General features: G+C 35.7%; 1 protein-coding gene and 2 long non-coding RNA genes across 3 annotated transcripts; 1 reads left to right on the top strand and 2 right to left on the bottom strand.

The window, feature by feature from the left end:
- Positions 1 to 539: 539 nt before the first annotated feature.
- On the bottom strand, positions 540 to 6170 carry LOC127066752 (uncharacterized). The gene is made up of 8 exons (XR_007782498.1): positions 6037 to 6170; positions 5814 to 5971; positions 5591 to 5748; positions 5368 to 5525; positions 2267 to 2930; positions 1598 to 1770; positions 708 to 930; positions 540 to 642 (listed from the first exon to the last, which is right to left on the bottom strand). It is a non-coding gene; the product is annotated as an uncharacterized LOC127066752 (long non-coding RNA).
- LOC127066753 (uncharacterized) lies at positions 3821 to 4856 on the bottom strand. The gene is made up of 4 exons (XR_007782499.1): positions 4705 to 4856; positions 4264 to 4418; positions 4041 to 4198; positions 3821 to 3975 (listed from the first exon to the last, which is right to left on the bottom strand). It is a non-coding gene; the product is annotated as an uncharacterized LOC127066753 (long non-coding RNA).
- Positions 6171 to 8506: 2336 nt separating the features above from the next.
- On the top strand, positions 8507 to 12099 carry LOC127067257 (UPF0047 protein YjbQ). Its single transcript, XM_051001994.1, has 3 exons — positions 8507 to 9104; positions 9731 to 9867; positions 10000 to 12099. Exons 1-3 carry the CDS (start codon positions 8945 to 8947, stop codon positions 10213 to 10215), a joined length of 513 nt encoding a protein of 170 aa, XP_050857951.1. The 5' UTR covers positions 8507 to 8944; the 3' UTR covers positions 10216 to 12099.
- The last annotated feature ends 410 nt before the right edge of the window (positions 12100 to 12509 follow it).

Here is a 12509-nt window from a genome sequence, read left to right on the forward strand (position 1 = left end):
AGATAGATTGTCAAAGTAGCACGAAGGTGAGAAAAATTCTAAGTCCAATTCTGGAGATAGTGTGTCGAAGTCCCTGGAAGTGCAGAATCTAAGTCTGAAACAAAAGAAACAGTACAGAATTATGAAAATATGAGTGATAGAAAATATACTTGCGTCAACTCTTCGTTAATTCTTGCTAGAGTGGCTTCCTGCGAAAATTTCTAAGTCCATTCGTGGAGATAGATTTTCAAAGTCTTCCGAAAGTGCGAAAACTTCTAAGTCCATTCGTGCAGATAGATTGTCAAAGTAGCACGAAGGTGCGAAAATTTCTAAGTCCATCCGTGGAGATAGATTGTCAAAGTCTTCCGAAAGTGCAGAAATCTCTAAGTCCACTTGTGGAAATAGATTCTCAAAGTACCCGAAAGTGCGAAATCGAAGTCTAAAACAAAAGAAATAGTATAGAATTTCGAAAATACGAGTGATAGAAAAATATACTTACGTCGACTCTTCCTTAATTCTTGCTAGAGTGGCTTCCTGCGAAAATTTCTAAGTTCTCTGGTCGAAGACCAAAACACAACTGAACCGGTAACTGTAAAAGTATGTCAAAGGACCGGCTTTGTTGTCGTCCCTCCAAGCCGACTATCCCCACTTCGCAACTTTAGTCTAAAATCCAACAAACTGTATAGAATATTGTAAGCATGTGTGATACAGATGTATATTTAAATCACCTGTTCGTTAATAATCGCTCGAACGGCCTCCGCGGAAATTTCTAAGTTCTCTCGTCGAAGACCAAAACACAACTGAAGCGGTAACTGTAAAAGTATGTCAAAGGACCGTCTTTGTTGTCGTCCCTCCAAGCCGACTCTCCCCACTCCGCAACTTTAGTCTAAAATCCAACAAACTGTATAGAATATTGTACCCATGAGTGATACAGATATATATTTAAACTACCTGTTCGTTAATAATCGCACGAACAGCCTCCGCGAAAATTTCTAAGTGCTCTCGTCGAAGACCAAAACACAACTGAACCGGTAACTGTAAAAGTAAGTCAAAGGACCGTCTTTGTTGTCGTCCCTCCAAGCCGACTATCCCCACTTCGCTACTTTTGTCTAAAATCCAACAAACTGTATAGAATATTGTAAGCATGAGTGATACAGATATATATTTAAATCACCTGCGTTAATAATCGCACGGACGGCCTCCGCGAAAATTTCTAAGTTCTCTCGTCGAAGACCAAAACACAACTGAAGCGGTAACTGTAAAAGTAAGTCAAAGGACCGGCTTTGTTGTCGTCCCTCCAAGCCGACTATCCCCACTTCGCAACTTTAGTCTAAAATCCAACAAACTGTATAGAATATTGTAAGCATGAGTGATACAGATATATATTTAAACTACCTGTTCGTTAATAATCGCACGAACAGCCTCCGCGAAAATTTCTAAGTGCTCTCGTCGAAGACCAAAACACAACTGAACCGGTAACTGTAAAAGTAAGTCAAAGGACCGGCTTTGTTGTCGTCCCTCCAAGCCGACTATCCCCACTTCGCAACTTTAGTCTAAAATCCAACAAACTGTATAGAATATTGTAAGCATGTGTGATACAGATGTATATTTAAATCACCTGTTCGTTAATAATCGCACGGACGGCCTCCGCGAAAATTTCTAAGTTCTCTCGTCGAAGACCAAAACACAACTGAACCGGTAACTGTAAAAGTATGTCAAAGGACCGGCTTTGTTGTCGTCCCTCCAAGCCGACTATCCCCACTTCGCAACTTTAGTCTAAAATCCAACAAACTGTATAGAATATTGTAAGCATGAGTGATACAGATATATATTTAAACTACCTGTTCGTTAATAATCGCACGAACAGCCTCCGCGAAAATTTCTAAGTGCTCTCGTCGAAGACCAAAACACAACTGAACCGGTAACTGTAAAAGTAAGTCAAAGGACCGGCTTTGTTGTCGTCCCTCCAAGCCGACTATCCCCACTTCGCAACTTTAGTCTAAAATCCAACAAACTGTATAGAATATTGTAAGCATGTGTGATACAGATGTATATTTAAATCACCTGTTCGTTAATAATCGCACGGACGGCCTCCGCGAAAATTTCTAAGTTCTCTCGTCGAAGACCAAAACACAACTGAACCGGTAACTGTAAAAGTAAGTCAAAGGTCCGTCTTTGTTGTCGTCCCTCCAAGCCCACTATCCCCACTTCGCTACTTTTGTCTAAAATCCAACAAACTGTATAGAATATTGTAAGCATGAGTGATACAGATATATATTAAAATCACCTGCGTTAATAATCGCTCGAACGGCCTCCGCGGAAATTTCTAAGTTCTCTCGTCGAAACCAAAACACAACTGAAGCGGTAACTATAAAAGTATGTCAAAGGACCGGCTTTGTTGTCGTCCCTCCAAGCCGACTATCCCCACTTCGCAACTTTAGTCTAAAATCCAACAAACTGTATAGAATATTGTAAGCATGAGTGATACAGATATATATTTAAATCACCTGCGTTAATAATCGCTCGAACGGCCTCCGCGGAAATTTCTAAGTTCTCTCGTCGAAGACCAAAACACAACTGAAGCGGTAACTGTAAAAGTATGTCAAAGGACCGGCTTTGTTGTCGTCCCTCCAAGCCGACTATCCCCACTTCGCAACTTTAGTCTAAAATCCAACAAACTGTATAGAATATTGTAAGCATGTGTGATACAGATGTATATTTAAATCACCTGTTCGTTAATAATCGCACGGACGGCCTCCGCGAAAATTTCTAAGTTCTCTCGTCGAAGACCAAAACACAACTGAAGCGGTAACTGTAAAAGTATGTCAAAGGACCGGCTTTGTTGTCGTCCCTCCAAGCCGACTATCCCCACTTCGCAACTTTAGTCTAAAATCCAACAAACTGTATAGAATATTGTAAGCATGAGTGATACAGATATATATTTAAACTACCTGTTCGTTAATAATCGCACGAACAGCCTCCGCGAAAATTTCTAAGTGCTCTCGTCGAAGACCAAAACACAACTGAACCGGTAACTGTAAAAGTAAGTCAAAGGACCGGCTTTGTTGTCGTCCCTCCAAGCCGACTATCCCCACTTCGCAACTTTAGTCTAAAATCCAACAAACTGTATAGAATATTGTAAGCATGTGTGATACAGATGTATATTTAAATCACCTGTTCGTTAATAATCGCACGGACGGCCTCCGCGAAAATTTCTAAGTTCTCTCGTCGAAGACCAAAACACAACTGAACCGGTAACTGTAAAAGTAAGTCAAAGGTCCGTCTTTGTTGTCGTCCCTCCAAGCCCACTATCCCCACTTCGCTACTTTTGTCTAAAATCCAACAAACTGTATAGAATATTGTAAGCATGAGTGATACAGATATATATTAAAATCACCTGCGTTAATAATCGCTCGAACGGCCTCCGCGGAAATTTCTAAGTTCTCTCGTCGAAACCAAAACACAACTGAAGCGGTAACTATAAAAGTATGTCAAAGGACCGGCTTTGTTGTCGTCCCTCCAAGCCGACTATCCCCACTTCGCAACTTTAGTCTAAAATCCAACAAACTGTATAGAATATTGTAAGCATGAGTGATACAGATATATATTTAAATCACCTGCGTTAATAATCGCTCGAACGGCCTCCGCGGAAATTTCTAAGTTCTCTCGTCGAAGACCAAAACACAACTGAAGCGGTAACTGTAAAAGTAAGTCAAAGGACCGGCTTTGTTGTCGTCCCTCCAAGCCGACTCTCCCCACTCCGCAACTTTAGTCTAAAATCCAACAAACTGTATAGAATATTGTACCCATGAGTGATACAGATATATATTTAAACTACCTGTTCGTTAATAATCGCACGAACAGCCTCCGCGAAAATTTCTAAGTGCTCTCGTCGAAGACCAAAACACAACTGAACCGGTAACTGTAAAAGTAAGTCAAAGGACCGTCTTTGTTGTCGTCCCTCCAAGCCGACTATCCCCACTTCGCTACTTTAGTCTAAAATCCAACAAACTGTATAGAATATTGTAAGCATGTGTGATACAGATGTATATTTAAATCACCTGTTCGTTAATAATCGCACGGACGGCCTCCGCGAAAATTTCTAAGTTCTCTCGTCGAAGACCAAAACACAACTGAACCGGTAACTGTAAAAGTAAGTCAAAGGTCCGTCTTTGTTGTCGTCCCTCCAAGCCCACTATCCCCACTTCGCTACTTTTGTCTAAAATCCAACAAACTGTATAGAATATTGTAAGCATGAGTGATACAGATATATATTTAAATCACCTGCGTTAATAATCGCTCGAACGGCCTCCGCGGAAATTTCTAAGTTCTCTCGTCGAAACCAAAACACAACTGAAGCGGTAACTATAAAAGTATGTCAAAGGACCGGCTTTGTTGTCGTCCCTCCAAGCCCACTATCCCCACTTCGCAACTTTAGTCTAAAATCCAACAAACTGTATAGAATATTGTAAGCATGAGTGATACAGATATATATTTAAATCACCTGCGTTAATAATCGCTCGAACGGCCTCCGCGAAAATTTCTAAGTTCTCTCGTCGAAGACCAAAACACAACTGAAGCGGTAACTGTAAAAGTATGTCAAAGGACCGGCTTTGTTGTCGTCCCTCCAAGCCGACTATCCCCACTTCGCAACTTTAGTCTAAAATCCAACAAACTGTATAGAATATTGTAAGCATGAGTGATACAGATATATATTTAAATCACCTGCGTTAATAATCGCTCGAACGGCCTCCGCGGAAATTTCTAAGTTCTCTCGTCGAAGACCAAAACACAACTGAAGCGGTAACTATAAAAGTATGTCAAAGGACCGGCTTTGTTGTCGTCCCTCCAAGCCGACTATCCCCACTTCGCAACTTTAGTCTAAAATCCAACAAACTGTATAGAATATTGTAAGCATGAGTGATACAGATATATATTTAAATCACCTGCGTTAATAATCGCTCGAACGGCCTCCGCGGAAATTTCTAAGTTCTCTCGTCGAAGACCAAAACACAACTGAAGCGGTAACTGTAAAAGTATGTCAAAGGACCGGCTTTGTTGTCGTCCCTCCAAGCCCACTATCCCCACTTCGCAACTTTAGTCTAAAATCCAACAAACTGTATAGAATATTGTAAGCATGAGTGATACAGATATATATTTAAATCACCTGCGTTAATAATCGCTCGAACGGCCTCCGCGGAAATTTCTAAGTTCTCTCGTCGAAGACCAAAACACAACTGAAGCGGTAACTGTAAAAGTATGTCAAAGGACCGGCTTTGTTGTCGTCCCTCCAAGCCGACTATCCCCACTTCGCAACTTTAGTCTAAAATCCAACAAACTGTATAGAATATTGTAAGCATGTGTGATACAGATGTATATTTAAATCACCTGTTCGTTAATAATCGCACGGACGGCCTCCGCGAAAATTTCTAAGTTCTCTCGTCGAAGACCAAAACACAACTGAAGCGGTAACTGTAAAAGTATGTCAAAGGACCGGCTTTGTTGTCGTCCCTCCAAGCCGACTATCCCCACTTCGCAACTTTAGTCTAAAATCCAACAAACTGTATAGAATATTGTAAGCATGTGTGATACAGATGTATATTTAAATCACCTGTTCGTTAATAATCGCACGGACGGCCTCCGCGAAAATTTCTAAGTGCTCTCGTCGAAGACCAAAACACAACTGAAGCGGTAACTGTAAAAGTATGTCAAAGGACCGTCTTTGTTGTCGTCCCTCCAAGCCGACTATCCCCACTTCGCTACTTTAGTCTAAAATCCAACAAACTGTATAGAATATTGTAAGCATGTGTGATACAGATGTATATTTAAATCACCTGTTCGTTAATAATCGCACGGACGGCCTCCGCGAAAATTTCTAAGTTCTCTCGTCGAAGACCAAAACACAACTGAAGCGGTAACTGTAAAAGTATGTCAAAGGACCGTCTTTGTTGTCGTCCCTCCAAGCCGACTCTCCCCACTCCGCAACTTTAGTCTAAAATCCAACAAACTGTATAGAATATTGTACCCATGAGTGATACAGATATATATTTAAACTACCTGTTCGTTAATAATCGCACGAACAGCCTCCGCGAAAATTTCTAAGTGCTCTCGTCGAAGACCAAAACACAACTGAACCGGTAACTGTAAAAGTAAGTCAAAGGACCGTCTTTGTTGTCGTCCCTCCAAGCCGACTATCCCCACTTCGCTACTTTTGTCTAAAATCCAACAAACTGTATATAATATTGTAAGCATGAGTGATACAGATATATATTTAAACTACCTGTTCGTTAATAATCGCACGAACGGCCTCCACGAAAATTTCTAAGCTCTCTCGTCGAAAACCAAAACACAACTGAACCGGTAACTGGCAAATATATAACTTTGCTGTCCTCCCTGGTGGGGAAATCACCCCCACTTCTCCATGTCGTTCTGAAATAAAATTTTTTACGTACAATATAGAAAGAATTAATGATATGCATACATGACTTGTTTGTTACTACTTGCGGAAAACGCGTGCTGTGGGATCTGCGATGCATACTCGTCAAAATTCAAAGCAAGACTGAACCAGTACCTGTCAAAGTACCATTTTATTGTCGTCACGAATGGAAAAATATCCCCACCATACCATTTCATCCTTAAATAAAATAATTCGTATGTAATACTGAAAGAATGAGTGATATAACAATGTACTTGCATGAACTCTTCATTATTACTCGTAAGAAAAGCATTCTGTGAAGATTTTAATCAGCATTGGTTGAAATATAACAAAGGAATAATTCTATAATTGTCAAAATGTAAATCTAAAATAAAATGAATTATTGAAATTATTAAGGAAATGTATAATATAGGTGTATACTCGCTTTAATTCTTCGTTATTATTTGTAAGAAAACATTCTGTAAGAACTTCGATGTTTACTCGTCGGAATACAAAGAAAGACTGATGTAGTTATTATCAAAGTCAATTAAAGGTTCGATATTATTGACGTCACACGTAGCCAAGATTCGGCAATACAAAATTTAAGTCTTAGAGAGAATAATTTAGAATTATATTCTTTTTAACACATATTTCAAGCCGTGTAATATTTAATCGAATTTTCTATCATATAAATATTAGTTTATTTATCTTCGCGTATTTTTATATTGTTTAAATAATTCCAAAATTATGGATAATATTAATTTTTTAAGTCGTCATAGTTAAAAAAAGAGAGTATCGTTGTTCTCTCATCGGAGTACAAAAGAAGACTGATCCATTTACTATCCAAGTCAATCAATGATATTTGTTTTTCAACGTTACATGTAGTAAACGATATAGCAATATAGTACTATTATAAACACATAATAAACATACGTAGTAGACGACTACTAGTGGAAAGCAAAATTGAGATCTAAGAGAAAATAAATTCAAATTATTTAAATGTATAAAAGTGTTCCTGACTTTGTAATGTTTGTATTATTATTATAGATATTATGTTATTATATTATATTACGAAAGGGATAAATTCGTAGATTATCTTCATTCAAATTGATAAAATACCAAAGAAATGTGTATATGAAAATCAGTGATGAAGGTACGAGCTTCTCCTTTATTACAGATTGCAAGTGGCGCCACTATATGAAATTTATTTTTCACGAAAAACATTGAAAATAACATTTACGAGAACAATGAATCCCGCCATAATTTTTGACCGATTTTGATGAACAATGTTTTTCCATAAATTCAAAAAAATCATCTCATTGGAACCTTCATCATCAAAATGAAATCTTATTCATCAAAATCGATTAAGAATTTTGGACTCATTGTTGGTATAAACCACTATAAAATCAGAGTCAAAATAAACAGCTTTAAACTTTATGCGGATTATTTCCGTTCATTATTTATCCAACATATTCCGAACACATAAAGATTCGTTACACCTTTTATATGCTTTTATTGAAAACGAGTAAGATAATAGTAATAATATAAAATTTGTAACTAATAATAATGAACATAATGTTAACGAATTGAAGTTAGATAAAATTAATTTCTTCTTAAAAGATACCACCATATGATAAAAAAGAAAGCACATACTTACGAGTCGGCCTAGAGAAATTTGAAGTGAACTCGGAGCGAATAGTCTGTTTCTAGATGTAAAGAAAATTTAACATTTAACAACGAGTATTTTTTTATCTTCGAACTCGGTCTGAAACAATCTGACTTAGGAGTGTTTTGGAATATTTATAATTTTTTTTTTCAATAGAGCTTGTAAATCTGTATATTATAAATAAGTTCTTCTTATTAACATGGTTCATTTTTGCAAATGAAATTGTACATAACATTTTAATAGCTCGTATATCAGTGTAACAATATAAACAAATATAAAGTGAATGGAGAAGTCATATAATCGCGCCTGTCAAATCCAATTGCATATCCGGCATGAATTCGTATTGCCATATTCCTCTTTAGGCTATTTCTATGAACGTTCTTCTGTGGACGATATATAATATTACTGACCGTACTGACTTATCTGAACATATCCAACTAGTATATCTAAAGCTAACAGAGTTGGGGTCGTCATCGTCAATAATGGCGGTTTCCGGCGGCACGACTATCAAAGGATATAGACATGGAGTCGACCGACTGTTAAACTGTGATACAAGTCTGTAACGTAACACGGATACACATACCTTTAAATATTCGTAAAGGCAATCGTTATATTTCACGTTTTCGTGAATAAACGTGTTACACAGATATAAAGTTAGACAATCAAACGTTAATACGTTTCGTGGGATGTGGTTCTTCCGCATTTGTGAATAGTCAAACAATTTTCGATGCGAGACGTGTGTAGTGTTTCTCAAATGGAGTTGACTGTACAATCGTGATTTTCGGCTTCGAATAAACTGACCGCAGTTTACACAACATCGCAGAAAGAGGAGTTATTGTCCGTTCCATTTAAACGTGCGATCCTTCCATAAAAATTACCATATCATGGCCTCGTCAAATAGAGGTATTCAAATTGGTTCGGCCTGGTATCAAACTAAAATTAACCTAAGACCACAGCATCGTGGCGTACATCTTGTCACCGAAGAAATTTTAAGACAAATTCCAGAACTGTATCAGTTCTCTGTTGGTCTTTGTCACATACAGAGTAAGTAATTTTGTTTCTCGTAAATGATTTTTGTACTGACTTGTAATCGTGTGTGTGTGTGTGTGTATTCATACGCATATGTACATATATTACATTCCATGTACGTGTATATGAACTACACGGTGTTATGTGTGTGTGTATATATATATATGTAGATATATATGATATATGCAATGTATACACATATTCGTAAATATTGTTAATTATAATAAATAATCAATGTTAACATAATCAATGTTATCTAAATATGTATTAAAGTATAAAGCATGTACCCTATGCTGTATTACTGCTTTGCTTTTTATTTTTCAAAATAATATTTAAAAATCAATAAATAGTTATTAGGTTACTTTAGGTATGTTTACAATACTTTTTTTTTTCTTTTATTTAATTAAATCTTAATTACGTAGAATAGAGATGAGAGTTTTAAGTATTGCTAAGTCATGTACTTGTGCAATGTATGTATGATATTTTCAGGAGAAGAAGTTTTAAGAAGTATTTGAAAAAATTGATTTCTTTATTCATGTAACTATTAGTTGATTCTTTAATCTATTATTATTATATATAACAGCATCGTATATGTATATATAACTAAGTTTTAAAAAAATCATATTTGCTTTTTATAATAGTTCTTCATACATCAGCTAGTTTAGCATTAAATGAAAGCTGGGACCCTGATGTAAGAGATGATATGGAAATGATGCTCAATAAAATAATTCCTGAAGGATTAGAGTATAGACATAATTGTGAAGGTCCAGACGACATGGTAAGTTCTTTATTTTTATAATAATTATAAAATAGAACTATAAGTTAATATAGTTATAATAAATCGTGTTATTTATAATTATGATTAAAAAATTAAATGTATTAAAAATTTTAATTTTAACTTTTTTTTTAGCCGGCACATGTAAAAGCATGCTTTTTGGGATCTTCATTAAGTATTCCAATTACGGATGGGAAATTAGCCCTTGGTACATGGCAAGGTATTTGGTTTTGCGAACATCGTGATCAAGCAGGAAGTCGCAAATTAATTATAACATTGACCGGTTGTCTCAGGGATTCAGCACGTAGCCCTCTAAGTCCTGTCAGCCCTATTGCTTCTACTAGCAGCTAGGACCAATCACACCCCCAAAGGTGTGGCAAACGTCAGCTGCACATATCTACTTCTAGTGATTCAAGCTAGCAGCTGCTTAATTCTAGAGAAAACCTAAGAGTAGAGTCCAAGGAAGAGTGAGTGGATACTATGTAAACATATAAGGAGTGTATATATGAGTATTTATATTGAAAAAATAGCTGGGAATTTGCTTAATTTTTAGAATCATACCTTAGGTATTCAATTGAATCATTACACAATTACAGAAACAGATTATATTATTTTTTAATTTTCTTTTATATCTGCTTTTAAGAATAAGCTGCTTTAAATTGATAAAAAATGATTTTAACCCTGTCAGTACTAACGGTTCAGATAATTGCACAGAGGTTGATACCTGGTTATGTTCGGATTCTTAACTTTTTCTCGCTTCTATCACATTGATTATTGTTGGAAAGAGGATTTTTTGAGACACGCTGTAACATAAACAACCGACGGCTGATGTTAAATATCGAACAATCGAAGCGAGTTTTCTGCGTTCGGGTCTGTATTGGCTCCAGGGTTCGTACGACAAGGGTTAATAAGCATGCACGTATTTGAGTGATCCATACAATAATTTTTCATTCGTTATTTATGTTTCATGCGTTATTAAATTCATTTTACGAAATTACAAAAGGTACAAAAGTCAAAGTTGGATGTTTAATCTAGTAATGATACATTGCAGTTACTGTGCAATAAAGTGTTCCATACCAAAAAAATCATGACAGATATAAGTTATACATATTTTAGAGAAATGCAACGTAATTACACTAGTATCCTATACTCTTTCTCGTTACTCTTAGATACAAATAATCTAATGCATTCTAATGCGTCCAGTACTCCGAATTTAATTACATATAGCTTTATTTAAGAGACCCTTTTACAAAAATAGTAAAATTTGCCAAGAAAATTATACAGACAAGTGCTGGTCTGAAAACTTGCATTCTTTTTTATATCATGCAAGATAACCAGCTTTAATACATTCTTTGTTATAACTTTCTAATTCGCTGCTTTTCATAGTGCTGCTATTTCTAATGACGTTTCCATTACACTGGGGGTGTACATAGAAAGGTATTTCTCAACAAATTTAATATCAAAATTCTTTGCTGTGCTAATGCATTTCTGCTAGAAGTAATTCCGAAATCTTAAAAATAAGATGCATTTACTGATATGTGTGCAAATTAAGAACCATTAAAAGTTCCAAGATTATACAGCAATGATCTATATTTTGCATTTGTGAGCAAAACTTGGCAATTTAAAATCTAAACATCCTAGTGTAATATAAAATGATGCATACATTCCTACAGAGATCTAGCACTGCAAAGAGCTATAATAAAAATAGCATTCTCATTACGTTTCTTATTAACCAAAGGTTATTGTGAACTTGTAAATGTATCTAATATAAAATTAAGCAAATTGATGTTAGTCAGTAATATTATCCATGTATAGCGTAAACGATCGTCCATTCATCGATTAATGGATACGCTTTGTAAAATATCTAATCCAATAATCCATAGCTTAAATATCAACGAGTTATAACATTTCGTCTATAACAAAATTATACACCAGATTGGTGCACTTCGTGATACAATCTCGAATACTGGAGATTACGAAATTCATGCGCGCGATTGTGATTTTGATCTTCTAAATATATCCAAAAAAAAAAAAACAAGAAATTTTTATGCCTATATGCCGAATAACAACTGAGCTGTCTAACTGAGGATAAGTGATAAGCAAATATATGTCTGTCAAGCTGCCAATACTGACATACATCATTGGAGTAGCATGAGCTACCGTACTGCATGTTTACTACACTTGATGGTGGTATATAAATTACAGACTTTGCTTCTAATAAATATAATAAGTGAATTTTATTGCTCACAGATTTCTTTTATAATTTAATTTGTAAGTGAAATTATTGGAAAGAAATATAACCCTTTGCACTCACATTGCTGGTGTGACAATACTAATTTTCCCTAAAACTCTTGAATCATCTCTAATGTGACACTACATTTAAATGATAAAACAAAACAATATATAAAATATTGTTACTCAAGCATTGCATTGCACTTAAGGTATAGATGATGGTTCGAATAAAATGTTTTGAACTCTTTTTTTCTAAACTATTATAGATAATATTTGTTGTTGTTGTTGTTATTGTTGTTGTTGTTGTTGTTGTTGTTATTGTTGTTGTTGTTGTTGTTATTATTATTATTATTATTATTATTATTTTCATTTTTTAATCAAAAAGCTCATAAAAACTGATGGTTCCATTAATA

The sequence above is a fragment of the Vespula vulgaris genome, chromosome 10 (genome assembly GCF_905475345.1).
Source record: "Vespula vulgaris chromosome 10, iyVesVulg1.1, whole genome shotgun sequence".
NCBI classification, from domain to species: domain Eukaryota; kingdom Metazoa; phylum Arthropoda; class Insecta; order Hymenoptera; family Vespidae; genus Vespula; species Vespula vulgaris.